Source organism: Achroia grisella, unplaced genomic scaffold, assembly GCF_030625045.1.
Source record: "Achroia grisella isolate CSIRO2021 unplaced genomic scaffold, CSIRO_AGI_Agris_v1 utg515, whole genome shotgun sequence".
Lineage (NCBI taxonomy): Eukaryota > Metazoa > Arthropoda > Insecta > Lepidoptera > Pyralidae > Achroia > Achroia grisella.
The window spans coordinates 1,938,961-1,959,443 of NW_026712908.1; the positions used below are offsets into that span (position 1 = coordinate 1,938,961).

The 20,483-nt window shown below is 31.4% G+C and overlaps 3 protein-coding genes across 4 annotated transcripts in view; 2 read left to right on the plus strand and 1 right to left on the minus strand.

Moving 5' to 3' along the window:
- LOC131847068 (protocadherin-like wing polarity protein stan) overlaps positions 1-20,483 on the plus strand; it is a 122,387-nt gene that overhangs the window by 72,050 nt on the left and 29,854 nt on the right. The window lies entirely within an intron of this gene.
- Positions 1,679-12,326, minus strand: LOC131847078 (phospholipase A-2-activating protein). Its single transcript, XM_059196536.1, is given in 16 exon segments — positions 1,679-1,937; positions 2,629-2,753; positions 3,282-3,427; positions 4,208-4,333; positions 4,602-4,662; positions 4,773-4,896; positions 5,189-5,374; positions 5,933-6,025; positions 6,651-6,760; positions 7,433-7,637; positions 8,234-8,375; positions 9,546-9,703; positions 10,300-10,441; positions 11,059-11,249; positions 11,731-11,964; positions 12,053-12,326. Coding segments are annotated over 16 exon segments (2,358 nt in total). The 5' UTR covers positions 12,190-12,326; the 3' UTR covers positions 1,679-1,759.
- The window catches only part of LOC131847073 (calcium uniporter protein, mitochondrial), a 139,508-nt gene continuing 132,332 nt past the window's right edge, over positions 13,308-20,483 (plus strand). For both annotated transcript variants that reach the window (XM_059196529.1, XM_059196530.1), the window contains exons 1-2: positions 13,308-13,691; positions 20,313-20,421. In XM_059196529.1, the coding sequence (XP_059052512.1) occupies positions 13,587-13,691; positions 20,313-20,421 (214 nt within the window). In that variant the 5' untranslated portion in view covers positions 13,308-13,586. The remainder of the gene's footprint in view (positions 13,692-20,312; positions 20,422-20,483) is intronic.

The window sequence follows — 20,483 nt, forward strand, 5'->3', positions numbered from 1 at the left end:
AATAACATTATTTGGCAGATGCAATTTGGTTGCGAGTGGGGCCATGTTCACAAGCGAAATACAATTAAATGTTAATATATTGTTCAATAATAAGAGTATTTTTATTAATCATATAGATTGATAATTGATATCCTCTCCACTAGACGGTTATTTACTTGTTTGTTATTATGTAGTTGAAACTGATGCCTGTGCAGTAAGTATACATACTAATACTATATAGCAGGGGTTCAATGAGTTCATAAAATACATTTTTGGAACTATATTATAGTATTAATTTGTGAATGGTGTCTAAACCTAAACTAACAACTCTTTTCATTCGCCAGACATCGAATATATAGAAGGAATAAAGACACAAAAGAATACTGGTGTAATATTCAAATTACTAGGTATACAGAAACGAACAAAGGTCGTCTTTCGATTTTATTTTTGTCATATTACCTCACTTTACAGTTATCTATGATCTTCTATGTAATATAATAAGAATCATGTATGAATATAAAATGATGCATTTGCTTGCCTTGTCAATAGACGCTGGATATAAGTAGAGGATAAGATGAGGTCAGGTCAGTTAGCCAATCAAGGCGAATTAATCGCATAGACGTTAGTGTTCAGGAGGGGGAAAGGGGATTGTCAGTAACGTGAACTGATGATCTTATTGCTAGCAATGTACCATGTCAGGTTGACCTCCACGCGGTTCCCGCCGAAAACCATCGTGATAAATTTGTCACCTGACCTGACCTCATGCCCATCTTATCATCCTCTACTGGTGCCCCGCCAGCGTAAACTCAAACTGTTAGGTGTACAATGGTACACCCACGGGCACCTAACGGTTATCATCCACAAAAAAAGTTCAGGAAACATAAGTTATATAATAAAAATCATTCAATATATTACAATTTATAATTTATGCTATAAAATTTCGCTCATCATAATAAAGTATTAACGGTAATAACAGGAAGCAAATTAATAAATTAGGGTAAGCGCGCAATACGAAATTGTTGCCGCGCGGAAAAAAGTAGTTGCAACATAAAGTCGCGTTCAAATAATAGTAACTATGTAATATATATTTGACTTTAACATACACATTTAACAGCAAAGATGCCTGCGGTAGCGGCGATAAGTCTGTAACAAGTAACTTGTAATACATTAGTTGAAAGTTAACTGTAAGCGCAAGGCTAATAATGACGGCTGACAAACGATACGTTCTAATATTTATTTCAGAAAATATTCATGAGTTATTTTAAAACAAAATATTAAAAGATTTTTTCGGAATAATCATAATATCACCAACTATTTAACAGAATTATCCCATGTCTAAATTTTTATAGACAAGAGGATGCAGTTATGTATACCATATTGTGCCGTAGTGCGCGGGTAGCCTTATGTATTTTATTTGTAGGGTACTGACCACCTTAGATAGTCATTACATTACCTATAATCTGTTTTTATACTTGGCGTAAGTAACAATAGCAAGAATAAAGGAAATGTGTTAATTGATTACAATTTTTGCTTTATTTTTAAATTACTACCGGCTTACGGCAAGTATGAAGTACAAAATACAGATTATAAATGTTTATAAAGTAGGACTATTTATTAAATGACTTGTCATAACATCAATTCATTTTATTGCTTAAAACTTGACAGTGATGAAAAATTACGAGTATACAGTTAGTTTGTTACTCTTCATATAATTATACTCAATTACGAGAGACATAGTAATTATAAAATAATTTATCAAATTAACAGCCTTTATTCTCATTCATAATAATCTCAGAATTTGTTGAGAGCATGTAGATATTTTCTTTAGATTAGGATCATTGGTTGGAGTGCTATCTTTCTTTAGTCGATTGTGGACTGGCGTGTTTGACACGATTTTCGTTTGTATCTGGAGCTTATTAGGTGACTCGGCCAGCAGTGTACCTAGGGCTACTAGCCCTCTGTGAACCAAAACACATATCAATTAAAGGACTATACACACAATAAGTTTTTAAACGTTTTTTCTGGGGATTGTTTAGAGATTATGTAAAACGTACGTTTAGCATGATATTATTTATGTGCTTTCGATACATAGACACTTACAAATGTCTAAAGAGTCAGTTGATGATATAAACAATTATTATCGCATAAATATCGTAAATAATTCATTTCAGAATGTGTATAATTCTAAATAATAGTTTCTATACGTAATTAAATCGAAACAAAGTTAAAATATAAAAAATGGTGGGACAGAACCACCACATTCTGTACCACCATTTTTTATAGTTTAACTTTACGGATTTATTTAGTGGTTACTATAACAACTTACGTGGAAAATTCGTGATTTTGCATATTGGAAATCACAAATTTTCAACATAAGTCGATCCAACACAAAAAGTGTATTAATTTAATTTCCTACTAATTCTTCAGTGTTGAAAGCACCGTTAAAAACCATATTAATCAGATAGACGGTTGGTAAGCTCGCTTTCTACCACGTTAAAAGCTAAATATTATGCATTGAAGATAAATATAAATATATCCACTCTACATAGCATGTGATAAGATAATTACGTTATCAAATCACGATTAAATGGCTTGGCCTGATTATTTACTAGTGACTTATTGAAGTTGTATCTATTTTAATAACTTCACCTGAAATAGGCTTCGTTGTCTGTGAATTTACTAAGCAACTGTAGTGAGCACTCTGCTATGTCCACGCTGTCGATCTGCTGCGCTAATGCCACAGAGAGGTTCACTAGTAACGACGCCGCTGCGATCTACAAATCACATAAATAAGGTCATACAAACGTTCACTGGAAGAAAGAGGCCTTTTGGGAAAAAAATATGCCACAGTATCAATAAGTTCATTGTATGCCTTTATACAAAAATTAATTTTACAATAAAGTATTACAAACCTGTAAAATACGTAATAACTAGCTGTGCCCCCGGATTCACCCGTATGAAAGTAATACCCTGTGTTAATCTAATGTATAAGCTATATTACTGTAATGTCTCATCAAAAATCAGTCCAGTAGTTAGTTCTTTCCTCTAGATGGGTGTCATTTGTTTGTTATTAAATTAAAGAGTTTTATATATTTATATTGACATGGGTGTATTTCTATATATATTACATATTTACTTGTGTATTTGACTTGGAACTTATTCCCTACATAGCTTGGGACTATACTGTAAATTTAATAAGGTATTCATTTCTTTTTTACGAGAATAGGCCTGTTCTCTCTTATTATCCCATAAGACAGACAAGCTTGTCTATCGTAGGACAAAACAACGTTACGTTTACTCACCTGTGCGTTATTATTGAGCTTGTTGAGACATATGAGCGAGTGTAGGACACTCTCCCGCGCCGCTAACACCAGCATTTCACCGGGCAAGTCGCTAAATGCGTTTACTAGCACGCGCATACACAACATCTGATTAGGTGCTAGGTTGTCTGAAAGACATGACAAAGATTTTAAACCATACAATATACTATTTATTACATTGATTGAAGTCAATTAAAAAAAGTAGCTCTAAAATTGAGTTGGCTTATAAACTAACTTCGTCTACATCACACTTATTTGACAATTATCATTATATTTCGCCAAATTTACATAATTTATTCTAAATTTGTAGCATATGTGTTATTCTGATGTATAAGGTATATTACTGTAAACTTTCATTAAGATCGGTTCGGTAGTTTTTGCGTGACAGAATAACAAACATCATCCATACATACTCAACAACTTTTGTGTTTATAACATATTACTATGGATTATATATAGTATTTTTTTCTACTGGACTCATACATTAAAAATAGATTTTGAAATTAGTGTGTAGTCTTTTTTGTTTATTTATCTACAGACACTCATTTGCATATAGACTTAGATAATATTTAAAACACGATATTATGTCTTAACTCTGTGAATTTAGAAGAAAATGAACTTTCTAAAATTGTTATATTTTATACATTTAAATCTCATTTAAAAGATAGAGAGTTATATTTTTTAATTCGAATTGTACACTTGTTTATTTCATATACTTAGTTGTTATTTACCATAGTGCTAACAATATTTCTAACAATTCTTATACTGTATTGTTTAAAAAAGTGAGTTTATTTGGGAATTCAACTTTAATCAAAGTAAACTTAAAGTAGATTTTCCAAAATTCTTAAAATAAAAAGCCTGCAATACTATATTTGTATACTTATATAATTATTTATTTAGATAATTACCAGGTGCTAATAATGTCAGTAGGTATTTCACAAATGTCGGCCCGTAGGTAGTATCAAATAATTGTCCATTTATTTCTTTATTACGCACAGCTAATCTGGTTATATCCAATACAGGGAAGAGTATTTCTGAAATGAAAAATAAACCGTCCATATGTAAAAAAGAAATGCATTTTTAATTGATTTTATAGAAATGGGAAGAGGATTGTTGAACTTATTGCAACTAAAGTAACATCTCAGGTTGACCTCCACACAGTCCCCTTGGAAACCCCTTGCCACGATGGGCTAACTGACCTGACCTCATGTTCATCATTTCGCCACAAGCATATACCGTAGGCAGTATGCACCACTCCATAATATTACATTAAAAATACATTTTATATGAAATCATATATACCTTTTGGCCATTCTAACATTTTCTTTAATATTGTGATTGTTTCTGCACTGTAAGTGCTATTCTGAAAGGAAGTACACAATATTTCAGTATATTTATATTGCGCCAAGATAAAGTATTATTTACTATAAACAACATTAAAATTGTACCCATATAATGTATATTGAAACTTACCAATTCCCCTAGTTTGACGACATTTTCTAATTGTTGATCTGTCATTGCGTTTAGACCGTCACCGACTTTGCTATTGAATTCTTTTAGCTTTTCGTATATTGCTTTTAAATTGGCTTGATCGAATCTGTAAATCACAAACAATATACATAAAAAAAATGCTCACCAATACAAATAATTATAAACATGTATACAAAAAAATGTGTATAGCGTGCGAGAAACGAACGCAATAATTCAGTGCCTCACCATTTGATAGTTGGATGTTCAATATCAGCACAATACAAAAATCATATCTCTAGATATTAGTTATGTATCATAAGAGAAACATATTCCAGTATGCACAGTATCTATTTTTCAAGATACCCTCATATACGAACTAGATGGCGCTGTGTTAAATTTATTGCTATTTAATTAATTACCTTATATAAGAGTCGTGTGGTACGAGAGGCTTGTCATTGGAGGTAAATGCAGCGGCCGATGCTGCTGGCGTGGTGTACGCGCCGCCCCCGGTGAAAGGGTCCGGCGCCCCTGAGGTCCCTACAGTGCGCGCCCCCGCACCTGACCCTGGTACGTAGCGGGATTCACCAGTAAACGGATCTGCGAATCTGAATTAAGAGGAAGGGGATTGCTTTTAATGTATGATTCTGGAATCGAGCACTCGCCTGTGCTAACGGTTTACGCCTGCAGCGCACCAGTGGAGGATGATAAGATGAGGATGAGGCCAGTTAGCCCATGAGAAAGTCACCAGGAATTTATCTAGATGGTTTCCAGGGGGAACCGCGTTAAGGTCGACCTGAGACTTGGCATATTGCTAGTGATGGAGTAATTATAATAGCTCTCATTACTAACAATCCTTTCTACCTTTCTCCTTGGTAGGGGATTGTTAGTGAATAAAATTTTTCAAGAAGAGTTAATTAAGGATTCTTAAGTGTCAGCAACGCACAATTGACACCTTTGGTGTTACCACCATCGTCTATGTCAAATTTGGTGTTTCCTCCTAGAAATCATTATGATAAAATCTTGGTGAATTCGTCACGATGGTCTAACTGACCGGATCTCACGTTCATATCAGCTTGCACTGCTGCCCCGCCAGCGTAAACCAAATTAAGAGACAGCGTAAGATTAATCGAGTCTCCACTATGATATGAAAAGGTAACACTCACCCATTGCTCGATTGAGTCGGTAGCACATCTAGTTTAGCGTTTGTGATGATAAAATTTGCCACTTGTTCAAGATATACTTGAGGGAGATCATGTCTGTAATGAAATTGATTAGCTTTATAATTAAGTAGTCCGCAATAGTGGTTACAATGTTAAAAACTATATTTAATTTATGTTTTGTATTAAATAAAGTGGATGGATGAAAAACATGTGCATGTGGCAGAGATACGAATGATCAGATTTGTCTGAGCTAACCAGGAAGTTTCAAAGTTGCGCCAATAAAAACGAGGTAGTGGAGGTGGATAAAAAGGGAGAGGACGACCGAAAACAAGTCAGATAACAGAGAAACATATTATTTATAAATAAAAGGAGAGTAATCTTAGATATGAAGCCTGTAAGAGAGTAGTGGAAGATGGCATACTATGCCAACGCTAAATAATAGAATAAAGGTAATGATGACTGTGTAATACGATGAAATGCAATAAAATAATTTATTTGCGAAATATTGTTACAGTTGATAAGACGTTACATTAAAATATTATTTAACAGACATATTCACGATAAGAGGCATGGAACTTATATTAAAGTATTTATTTTATTCCAATATTATTGGATGCTGTAAAAAATATTAAACAACATCCAATTTTTCAGTTTGCGTTTCAACAATGCATTGCCATTTACATTTCTTGATGATGATTAAATGATTCACAAAGTGACTTACTTGTGAATAAATGCTTGTGCTGCGACCCACGGATCCTCTGTCTTGTTGTATGGCAGCTTGATAGCAGGCGCGCCGTCCTTGATGTCCACACTGAACACAAAGTCATACTCCTGAAAATGTTCAGTATACTTATTATTATTGAGCTATCTATTACATCCCAATAAAAGACACGTGTCCCTATAGCTGTAGGATATTAGCTCTAGAGTTTTCCAGTGTCTTATTTACCTATTATTTGTGGTTGAGCTATCAATTTTTTGTAATGTATATATATGTGTACCAATTAACTATAAAATACCATCGAGAATATTTAATTAAAAGTATTAATATATTTTATTTATTATTATGTATATAAATGAGTGTTACAAGGCCAGTTTAGGTACCATTGTGTACAGGTTTAGTCACTACTTGTTTTCATTGTCTCTCTTTTCTTTTTGTTACTCCATTTTGGTCAGGTTTGCTTTCAGAATTAATATTGAATAAAAAAATATAATATAAATATTTCTATCAATTGTCTTGTACCCATAACACAAGCTCTATTGCCTAACTTGGAACTAGATGGCGATGTATGACTTTTATAGAATTACTAATTAATTAAATTTACCGTTTTTTTCTTATTAAAATAAAATTAACCTAACTTAGGTTACCTTTATAAGATTACTCACTACTACTACTCCTTCCTTATAACATTAGCTACAAGTAAAAGTTTTGTCAAAATATATTCTATAGAACTTTAACCAGAACATTTACCACAAATATAAGTTATTTCAGAAATATATAACTACCTGTCCTTGATACATAGTTTTGCCTTCGCTAGCGGGATTTGCTCCCATAACATCTCCTATTTCATTCCATGTGTTCTCAGAGACACTCCATGAATAACATTTCACATTGGTACCACGCCGCACTAGTTTGGTCTGTCCATCTGATTTCCCAGGCTCTAATAGCACTTCTGGACCTGGTAATCAATTTCATTTTTGTACTTTGCATCTGGGGAGATCCAAGTCCACTTGTTGTTTTTCTTCTTAAAGATTGTGTTTAGTATCGTATTGTGCTCCATGGTATTCTGAAAAGATCAAATGAGTCAATGATTACAATTGTTTTACATTAGTAGATTGTGTATAAAGGCGAATGCATGGTGGCTGTTGTCTCTCTCATTTTAGCAGATAAGCAGCTTGCTTTGTTAAGATTGTCTAAGTTGAGATATATCAGTGAAAAAATACAGTGGAAGCAACCATGACATCTTAGACCTTAGAGACGGCAATAAATGAGGGATATCACATAATAAAATAATTTACATATCTGCATGGATTACAGAAATTTGGCAATTCTTACATACATTTTACTGCATGATTATATGTGCAACATTCTAAGAAAATGAATTACAAGTAATGTAGAATTTTTTAATTGTGTACTTTTATCTTTTACTTCAATGATTTTCTTTTTGTATTTAGAATAGCAAACAAGCTGATGGTAAGCGGTAACTATATCCTATATACATGAACTGTACATGTACTGCTATTTCAAACAACTAAGATGTCATACTACCGTAGCCTATAGTAGTTAGTTCATAAGAATAAACATACTCAGATAGTTTGTATCCACCAATTTCCTGCTGAGAGGCTGCTTGCATTTTGACAACATCTTCTTCAAATGCATTGAGGGTTGCTTCATCTGCATATCTAGCTGCGTCTGCTGTAAATACTCGTACTAGTCCATCGCTTGAACCTGTATACCAAATTATGGTGAAATTAATTACAGATTTATCTCTTGAATCTCTATCTATTAAAAAAACCGCTTCAAAATCCGTTGCGTAGTTTTATAGATTTAAGCATACATAGGAACGGATAGACAGCTACAGCGACTTTGTTTTATACTATGTTATGATGATATTATTATATTTCACATATGTAACATAAAGCCTAAAGTCAATGTATATAATAAAAAAAACATTTTTTACAGACTGCGCAATTACTCGATGTCAAAATAAAATTTATTCTTTCATACAAGCTACAAAATTTATCACTTTTGTCATGTTAATATTTTATAATTTATGATAAGGTGATTTCAGTAACATTTTATAACACAATCGGACACTGACATCAATAAATTATAATCATGTAATTATTTCTGCTTTGTTAGCAATATGACAAAGTATATTAGAATGAGTAATGTTTATAGTATATGTACTGCCGAAGCAAGTACAGAATGGGCAATTGATACATGTCATACCAAGCTTTATGCTTGTTTTGACTGTTAATTAACAATAAGAAAAATAGATTAAAACATGTGATTTTTTTATTTTTTACATTAAATAAATTTTCATTTTTTATTTTGTACTTTTTTCCACATGACCTGGTACCACCTAATCATGTAGCATTTAATTGCTAGGCTGATTACTGATTGTTGACTACTTTAGGACTTCACTATCATGTTATGTTGGTTTAGTACAAAAAAATATATTGCTCTCTGTTCTATAATTTGTTACAGTTGTAACTCATGCTATCATTCAGTTCTAAATGAGATATAGATTCTTATTAGATTCCCTTAAGGTGGATTTGAGATGTTTCTATTCTTATGATCATTATTTAACATCATTACATAGTATAAAACAAAGTCGCTGTCGCTATCTGTAATAGGGACAGATAACGACAGTGACTTTGTTTTATGCTATTTATGCTTAAATGTTTAAAACTATGCAACGGATTTGGAAGCGGTTTTTTTTAATAAAGTGATTCTAGAGGAAGGTTTATATATATTATAATACATATACACCCGTGTGAAGCCGGGGCGAGTAGCTAGTTCAACTAATGCAATAAATACTATATTTCTTTCCTTTTTTTTGTTTAAATCTAACAATACAATGAATTTGTATATGTGATAAAAAAGATATCATACCAGTAACAATATCACCATTATCGAGACAAGTGACACTCCACACAGAGTGTACAGGCAGTCGAATTTCACCAACACAATCTCCGGCGGACCACACTCTCACACTACCATCTTCACCACATGTTGCAAAACCACTTGTAAGAGCCGAGTTCAAACTGATGCTGTAACAGAAATTATATAGGTTGGTTTTTTTTTCACAATTGTATAATTGAAACAATTGCTATTAAGTATTAATAAAATTTTATGAATTATAATCTTGATAAAATTTGTATGAGGTTAAAAGAATGTCAAGAGAAACCATATCAAAAAAAGAATTATACAAACCAAAGACTTCTCTTTTTATTTATCTGCAATGGTAAGTACAGTGGGTTCTATACCTAACATATAGACTGAGAAAACTTTATTTATATATAACATAGATTTTAGTTTTTTATTCAGTGAAAATAAAGGTAGATTTGGTAATGTCCTCTGCATAAGTACCTAAGTCTCACCTGTTTCAGTTACCAAACAGTCTGCTTTGTAAGATGTGTTTCAATTGAAAGGTAAGAAATATAGATAAAGCAGTAAAATTACAGGATCAGTGGCTTCACACCTTAGTGTTCTGGATTGGCAATACATAATTGGTATTGCAGGTGTCACGTTATAACAAGATGTCTGTAGTGCTGTTGCATGTGTATAGGCATGGGCCATCAGCTTGTTTGCCATTCCCATCACATAAAAAGAAATGTTACACATACAAAATTCTGAAAATACAAACCTATATATATAATTTGAATGTCCATAATATGTGTTAAGACACTGTCCTTTGTTAGTCCAAAGTCTTATAGACGCATCATTAGAGCAACTAAGGAAAGTATCTTGATTTGCAACTGCCAGACCCCGCACACAATCTGAATGTCCTGAAAACATTACAAATTTATTATTAATATGGTTAAATGGGTTTTATATGGATTAATTTTATAGTAAATAAAAGTTTATTAATTCTCTCTTTCTCATTAAAACTATATTATTAACTAGCTGTACCAGCAATATCGTCCACATGGAATTTATGTCTAGTATACATTAGTAATATTAATGTCCAGGGTTGCCATAGACATGTAGCATGAGTGTTAAATCAAGGGACTGATGCCCATAACTATCTATATATTAAAATATTGATTGCAGACCGATATCATAGAAACACTGGCTCACTCATACTGTATGATGGACTCATGATTGCACTTGTATGTAAGCAGTGACTATTGCATGTAATTGAGTGTGTTTAAGTACTCATCTACTTACTTGTCATCTAAACACATACAAAATGCAAACCTCTAGACTTACGGTTAAATTGTTAACAGTAAGCTACACTGTCTACTGCATACACCTTCTTTATTATTGGGTTGGGATGGGTTGGTCTGGTCAAAGGAATAATGTTAGCATAACATGATCAGTTTATATCAGCAAATAGTATTCTACATGATATTAGAATATAAATGACTATATTATTTTTATTGTAGTAATAAATATTATCTACCTGTTAAAGTAGTGATTTCCACTGCCTCTTTATTCCAAAGTTTTATTGTTTTATCCGCAGATGCTGTAGCATAGGTGCTATTATGTAGTTCCACCACTGCCCATACTGCTGCTTGGTGACCCTTCAGGGTTATGGGAACTGCATTAGGATTATTTAAGTTCCAAATTTTTGCCGTACTATCCCAACTAGAGCTGTAAGTATTAAAATAGTCAATACAAATGTGTGTTTATCTACATTTTCCTAATATTTAAATGAAATTAATTAAATAACTCTTCATTATGAAAAGAGTCATAGAAAAAATATAAAATGTACAAAACATGTTATTACTATGAGCAATACATAAAGGTAACAATAGGCAGCCTTAATAATATGAAAATATAGTTAAAATGTTACTGATTAAAATTATTTTAAAGAACATATTATAGATTTTGTCACTTTAAAATAGGTAAAAACAGTAGATATAACTCATAGTAATTGCTCATAACATGTTATGTACTTGTGAAATAAATATAGCTAATTTGGGTCAAACCACACATAATCTAGAAAAATAGCTTCAGTTTTGTTGTCTTTAATTTTAATTATTTAAATTAGGTGAGCTATTGCTACATTCTGTAATAATAATTACATGTAAAAGCTAAAACGTAAGCATATATGTAAAAAAATGATTGTTACCTTAGTAGAACTCCTGAATTCAATCCTGGAACAACACTACAAACTGCATTCTCATGGCTTTCTAAAGTGAATTGAATCATTCCATCCTGAAGATTGTAGCCTAATATCGTGTTATCGTTGCTTCCTGTCACCACTAGACCTTCGTGGAATGCTTCACAAGGCGAAATCCAACATACACAAGATACAAAGTTCTTGTGACCTTTATAGGTGACTACATTAACGAAATCCTTTATTCTGTACAAGGAATAATGGATTATGATAGAAAGTATTTGAAATCATATTTTTTTAAAGTTATTGTTAATATTATTAAAAATATACTAACCCTTCGGGGTGCCACAACTTTGCTGTTCTATCCCGAGAAGCAGATAATATACAATTTTCTTTTGTTATGGTCACACACCGTACATCCATTGAATGGCCATTTAAAATTGCACTTAACTTATAATCTGGTATAGCCATTGCGAATTACAAATATTTGAAAATTATACACCAAATGGAAATTTCAGAAACAACTCAAAATACAATTGTTGCGGTAAAAAAGTTGTGAAATCATGTTGACTTGACTGATTGATTGACGTTCAGATCTTAATGTGATGTGAGTGACACGAAAACCACAGAACAATAACGTAATATGTGCTGAAATAAAAATAATTCTTTTATGAAACATCGTAGTTGGAGATTTTGTCTCCTTTCCACTTAGGTAGGGAAATACTTGAAGTTCGGAACAATAACAATTATTTCTTATATATTATTCCTATAAGTAGGGAAGTGAAACACAACGCCATTACCTGCATCAAAAATATTTTATTTAAAGCATTTACATAACGTACTTAGTAGTTTAGAAGAATCATACTGTTTTTCATTAGTACTAACTACAATTCATAAAATATATGTAAAAATAAGTGCTTGTAATTCTAACGTAATAAATTTATTTAACTGATTCGATGTAGATATTTGATAATAAATATATATGTTATATAATAAGTAATTTGAATATAACGTACAATTAATTTAATATAAGTTCTGAGATTCATCGTTACGGACCGATAATAATAGTAGAGTTAATATGTTAGATACAGCATTTTGATATACTTTGAAATATAATGGTTTTAGATGGTAGTATAACATTTATGATATTTATAGTCGAATTTCTGTCGTAACTCTATCAACTGGTACTGGAATACTGGAATAATTCTTCATAGAATTTCCTAACCCTCCGATTGAAAAATAAGCGAGACAGAAAACACAAACCTTCATATCGCCTAAAACTTAACCGAGTCTAAATAAATATAAACTTAAATTGCATCTTTTATTGTTAATAGAAATTGATAAACTTTCTGATAATTTACTCCAGTTTTTATTTACTATCTATTTTTATTATTACAGTTACAGTAATATAATTTTAATATTTATGAACGCAATAATAATTTCAAAAGTTCGGCATGGTTACCAATGTAATAACAAAATGGCGCTAATTTTAAATTTTTAATACACTACAGTTTAATTAATTGTTTAATAATTATTACAATAACTATTTTATAAGAAGAATAATATATAAGGACTTACATTTACTTCTCTTGATTATTATATTAACATTTTAGGAAAATACAGTATACTTTCTGCATTGCTTAAGGAGTACAATAACAGCATTTGTAACCATTTTATTTTGCTTAATGTCATTGTTATTATTCACTAATTACATTTTGTTTTAGAACAACGAAAATAATAGATATATAGAATTATACCAGAGTAATTATATATTTTTTGCATCCTATCCTTTGTCACATTGCGGCGCCAGTGTGACCGGTGGATTGAGCTATAGATACTCATCGTACATACACATACGTAGTGGAAAAATGGCGTCAACTGTGTGTGTTTCTAGTTGCCGACTCTTATCAAAATTAGAAATAAATCGTGTTTTGTGTTTATCACCAATATTTAGAGATTTGTCAAATAACCGGGTGAGTTTCTAATGTTTTCTGTGCTTTTGTGTTTTTATATGGTGGTATTTCATATAGAACCGTTGATTTTAGGACTTTCTTTCGCCCTGCACGTGTATATACAGTGAGTATACGCATATACTGCAGCTGTCAAACGTCATCTAATTTGTTTTTATTTTTGTTTTTACATTATGTACATTCTATATCACTTTAAAATTACTTTCTGTAAATTATATTGTTGACAATGGGTGCGTTCTGTAATATATAAAATAAAGTGTGAAAAGTAGTAAATAAATAAGTACTTCATAGTTAACAAATTAGGTAAATATTAAGACAAAAATATACATAATATTTATACATATGTAATTTGAGTATAAAGGAAAATTTTTGCTTTTTTATGAGTACTAAATAATTTTAATTTAAAAGTTATGAATTATTTCTTTTTAATCTTGGCTATTAATCATACAATTAACGGTAATTTAGTCATGACTGATAAGATGAGTAATAGTTGTCTCATATTCATAGCCTTTTCTAAATCTGGTTCTATATGATTTAATTAACTATATAATTTAATATTATTATATTTATAATATAAAAAAAATTTTTTTGGTTAGGGAACTAAAATTAATATCCTGTGTATTCATAATCAGTTTAGGTACAGATAATAAAGTAGGTACTATACTTTAGACATAATAGGCAAGTAGTAGTATTCTTGGAAATGATTGTTATAAAGGGAAGTAATAATAAAGTGGCATCATTTTGAAAACCAGTTATTATCCCACTGTTGGGCATACTACTATTACCATTTATTTCCTACTATATTATTAATTTGAACAGGTGGCTTTATATTTTGTTTTATTTTTAATTTATATTCTCAAAACAGTATATATGTAAGTTGTTATATAATTTGTTTTTTACTTTATCTAAGTATTAATAAGGAATTAAGCTAATTGTATTCTTATTGGCACTACACAGAGGTGGAATTACCTTACTTGTGGTATTTTTAGAAGAGGGTAAAAATTTAAATTCAGCATAATTTTCTATAATTAGTTATTATAGAAATATAAACTATTCATAGATTTAGAAAACATGATAGCGAACATGTTTTTAATTGTATTTGCAGTACCCTCATAATATTTATATGTAAGAAATTATGTAGGGTACCTTCTGTAATAAATGTTCTATTTCTTTGTTACATAGGTAATAAATAATTTTATTATGTAGGTAAAATGAAATATTTATTTTTCTAATAATAATTGTAATAAATGTTCCATAACGAGCAAAACAGAAATGTATGCAGTAATTATTAAAACCCTTTATAGAAATATCAAACACTGATGTTTTTTTTAATAACATTATTATATATTATACTTAATGTTAAATTGTAGTTTACTAGAGAATTATTATTTATTTGACATAAAATGCTGTACTCTTAATCTTTGTGATGATTTGATGAATGCAATAAGGTCAGAAATATATCATTATTTATTTAGTTCATTGCTCTCCACTAAATATCTAGGTAGGTAGATGTTGTGTTTATCACAATGTATACACAATGTTTACAAATAACTTTATGTTCACTAAGTTTACAGTTTTCAATACACCATCCAATAATTGCTTTATCTATTGCTATCTTGTTTACAGTATATTGTAAACAATAAATGTTATATAATTTAGTTAATTGTGATTTATAATGAATCATGGCGTTTTTGATAAGTTCTGCCTGTTACATTATTAGGTGGCGATGTTATGTACCTATTTAGGAATCCTGAAATATCTTTCGCCCATATTTTGTTAAAAGTAAATATCGTGTCGGTAGTAAATATAGCAACAACTTTATATATGTAGATCTATATTTGTTAAGCCTGAGACAAACTTCTTCCAAGGATTCACCGTGCGGGTGCCGGGTCCAACATGTAGCAGAGAGTCCAGCATGCACTTATCGGCAAAGGGGTCTCTTAAATCTACACCCGGGTTGGTTGTAGATTTAAGGGACCCCTTTGCCGACGTACGTCGTCACTCACCTTTACCGCTCGTTTTTCTCTCCCTACCCAGCAATTTCTGATAAGAGTTTGCTGGTACTGCTTTAGATACACGTTCTAATGTAAAAATAACTGCAGTTCTAGACAGACCAAGATCTAGAAGATTGTAGAGAGGTTTTGCTAGTATACGTATTGTATTCTCGCTTCTACTTCAACGGTATATAAATGAACCTCTAAATAATTAATATTTAATAAGTATGAGTATACGAATACATATCTAAACAAAATAAATAATATATAGATAATAAAATATTTAGGTATCTATACATACATAAATATATTCAGAAACATTTCAACCCAGGCGTACATTATCAAAGGATTATAATAATAAGTGCGTGATACATAGTTGCGGGATTAAGGACACCGCAAACTATATTATTAATGTTTGTCTCGGCATAAAAAAATATACAATATAATATACAATAATAACATTGGCAAGATTTGATAACGCATGTACAGAAACCAAGAAGTATATCAAGTTTTTGATGCTCCGATCCTAGGATCCTAGAGGAGTAATCCACTTTATTTCCTGAGTTTGTTATAAAATCTCATATTTGTAAGCGGCAGTCTGCCAAGTAAGCAGGGTTTTTATCTTTCGGCGTTCTCTGCCTATATCGTAGGAGACGTAATGTAAAGAATCCATACCTACTCATATTGTAAATTCGAAAACGCATCTGTCTGTTAGTGACAGTGCTGTCTTTATACAGCTAAACGGCGAACAGATCTTAATGAAGTTTAATATGAACTAAAATTGCATCACAAGGACAATACAGTAAATTTTATCTCAAGAGAGCAGACTAAGTGGCGGGTATAGCCAGTGCCGTATATATCTTATGCATAATTCTTTAATTAGCTTATTTAGGACACCTGTTATACCTACTAATCGAATCTCGCAGTTTCGTCTACTCAGGTTTCAATTATAATAGATTACTCATCATAAATTAACAGCCAACACAAATATCTTGTCTGTAGGTTGCCTAAAGCCTTTACAATTCCAACATAAAATTGAATAAACAAAACTTCATTGATTAAAATGCATCATGTCGCATAGGTTACACGCTGCGTGAAATATATATATATCTTATTATACCTACATGCATACTGTCTATGTTATTTTAAGATACCTAAGTAAAGATATTATGTTAAAATTGGCAGTCAAATCTTATTCAAAACTAATTGTATGCCCTGGCGTCGCACCGGTGTATGTATTATTGAAAAAAATGAGACCTGTTAATATTTCAAATTTGCCAATAATTTTCTTTGCATTCGGAGTTTTAATTCAAACCTTCACACGGTGTTTCTAATATTTTCTCTCGCAGGTACAAAGTATTGTCTTAAAAACTAAAGAATTAGACTGGTTGGAATTAGAAGGTATGAAAACGGAAAATGAAAACAATCATAGGAGAAAAGTAAAAAGTCACCACAACACAAGTGACACATGCTTATTACAAAAATAATAATTCTATAAAAAATAATAATATATAAAAAAGATAGAATTAGCCAGGGAGAGGCGTATATTACGAGGTAATGGAGATAATAGCCTCGTTGTCAACTAATGTACTAGCTGCTAGCCTGATCGACCACAACATGGTTCCCCTAAAATCTATTGTGGTTAATTTCTGGTGTAATCGCCACGACGGTTTAAATGATCTGAACTCATTATTCCTTATTCTAACATACTCTACTGATGATTCGCTAGTTTAAACCGCACACATAGGCGGGCCCACAATTCTATATATTCAATATTAAAAAAAAGAAAAAATGTATTTTCGAGTAGGTTACCTACATATATACAGCCATGTCGACGTGAAGTTCTATAGTGGTATATCAAGCAAGATACAAATCATTGTATTCATTCAAACATGTGGCACTAGGTAAATGGCCAGAAAAGTTTGTTATTAGGTTTTTGTCCTATCTCATTACGCGCTTCAAGCACGACGGATTTACTCAATCAGAAGTGGCCAAACAGATAAAAATAAATGTGTGACGATGGTCTCTTCGTATGTTACTCGAAAATAGATGTAACGTTGGTCGAAGTTTAGAAAAAAATGACAAACAAAACATGAAAAATGTCGTTACGGCTATTTGACTCCTACATAATATGGTTCATCTTTTACTGCTTTTATACAAATATTCTAAGGTGAGAGAATTTTGTTATGAGGAATTAATTTACTCTAGAAACACAAGTCATTTTAGAAATTGTTTCAATCTTTATCTAAAGATAAAGGTTTGGTTATTCCACGATGATATAGGCTATATCATATATTATGAAATGTATTATAATTAAATAACAAAGTTAAGTACTCGAGCGAAGCTGGGGCTGGTCACTAGTTTATTCATAAAAACGTTGAATAGATACGATTTTTTATTAATTTGATTGAATCACTGTAAATGGGTTTATTGGAGATTTTAGAAGTTATAAATAAGAAGACAAACGGCAAAATATTCTATTAATTATATTTTTTAAATTTGCGTTAAGTCATCGGAATCTTTTGTTATATAATTGAAATGGGAAACAAACCACATGATAACTGTCGCCTACATACATGAACAGCGCTGCGGCTGTTGCATCGTGTTTTCATGTGACAATCGTGATCTGCTCATGCTGCCATGTTGTCATGCCATTATACTTGATGGCTCATATACTGTAATTTTTCATTATCTCAACTTTTAAACGAAATACAGCTAACAAAGCAAGCTGTTTGGCGTCTGAAAAAGACAACAAAGGTCTTTTATAAAGTCGTATCTCGGTATAAATTCAGAATTTAAATATACATTGTCATTTACGGCTTTAGCTATTTTACTGTTATCTACCGTTTAGGTCAAGAATTTATGTTAGCGAGAAGTCCATTATATTATCTGTCTTTTAAGAGACAACTAAAGAATAAGAATTCATGAAGATAATAGTAATTTACCGTCTTTTACTGAGACAATATGTAAAACTAAAATTAAATGCATGAAACAAAATATTTCTTGGATCACAATAACACGGATTAAAAATAATGAGCACAAAAATGTAAATAATATTATTTAAATGATTACTAATAAGTATTTTTTATAATTATAACTAGCTGTGCCACGATTTCACCCGCATTAAAGTTCAATATAAAATATATTTTATGTGTAACTCTGATGCATAAGTTATATTACTGTAAAATTTCATCAAAATCCGTTCAGTAGTTATTGCATGAAAGAGTAACAAACATCTGTACTTCCAAACATTCGCGGTTAATAATAACATTAAGATTAAGATAATCTAATGTCTGTCAAATTTATTATATCACGTAGACGTCTAATTAAATGCATCGCCATGCTTACTCTATTAGCTTCTTTCATTTCCTATGACTGTAAATTTGGATAAGGATCTCAACTGAATAATATTATTCTGAACACATATGTCCTATAAATTTAAAGGTCGTGTGTACAATATATGTTCTACCAAGTTGTAGGTATAGGCTCTTGACCCCCATATCCTGTGTATAACTCGATTTGACTTCACCTCGTATGCTGACGAGTCAATCAAATGGAGTTACCTCAGTATAATTTCACTTGTTCTATACACTTGTATTATATATTGCTAACTGATGCCTGTGATGATATCTCTTCTGCATAGTAACAGTTATTCGTTACTCGTATAACTCTATTTTTCGATTAGATGAGTGAAAATAATTTCTCAAGTAATCGATAATGCTTACATGAGAAATTATTTTCTCATGAAACTTTTTACCCTGTTTTACCTTTTTGAAGTTTTGATTTCGTTTAGAAAATTAACCTTTAAGAGTCTCCAAGGTTTCATCTATATTTATAACAAAATTCGTGACAACTGAACGAACTGCTTTGAGCGTGAAAGTGTCACAAATAAACACACTTACGCATTTATCATATTAGTTATTTTATTTTATAAAAAATATCTTATGTTTCGATTAATTAAAACAAGCTTTCCGTAAAATTGATAACGTCTGCCAAATATCCAACAGAGTTATGTGTTTTATTTAAATAGTGACCCTGTGGTGAGCTGAACAATGATATATTTTGTATGAGAGGATGGTGGACCATAATTTACAAAAGTGGATAAATGCAGGTACTTGGAGAGGAACCTTGGTAAGATTATGTGCCATCTGTCGAATCGATGCTCTGAAAGCGACCTATAGACTTGAGTATAAAAAGGCATATAAAGTTATTGTATATAAAAGCAGGATTTATATATTAAGATAAAGCAAGTAGGGTTTTTGGTAGGGTTTTTAAACTAAAACTAAATAAATATTTTTTTCAGTGGTTACTACGTTCTTATATAACTGTTTTGCCTTTGTCTTGGCAAAAATCGATTTAGCTGTATGTGAAGTGTAAATGCCAATGTATACTTGGTAGTTCTTATATCCTCTGCATTACGCCTATATTTGTATAATATGTCACACGTACAAATTCTTCCTACGCTTTAGAGTTTATATGTGTGACATATAAATTATGAAGGGTAGGAAACGTTTCAGGCCATAAAATGGAAAACCTATAAAGTGAGTTATCAAGTTTTTCTCGCAGGCCACAGATTCAATATTTATTGAAGTGAAATAGGTAGGTTCTAACGTAATTGTTTATGTAACAGGAGTCATGGTGCCGACGGTGGCGGCCCGTCCGCCGCTCCTTCTTCACAAGTGTATGCGTGCACGGATCCAGAACTGCATCTACAAAAGTTGACCACGAAAAATCTGACGGTAAGTAGGTAAAAAAAACATGTGATATTTTTGACAAATATAATCATAATTTTTCGTAGCTA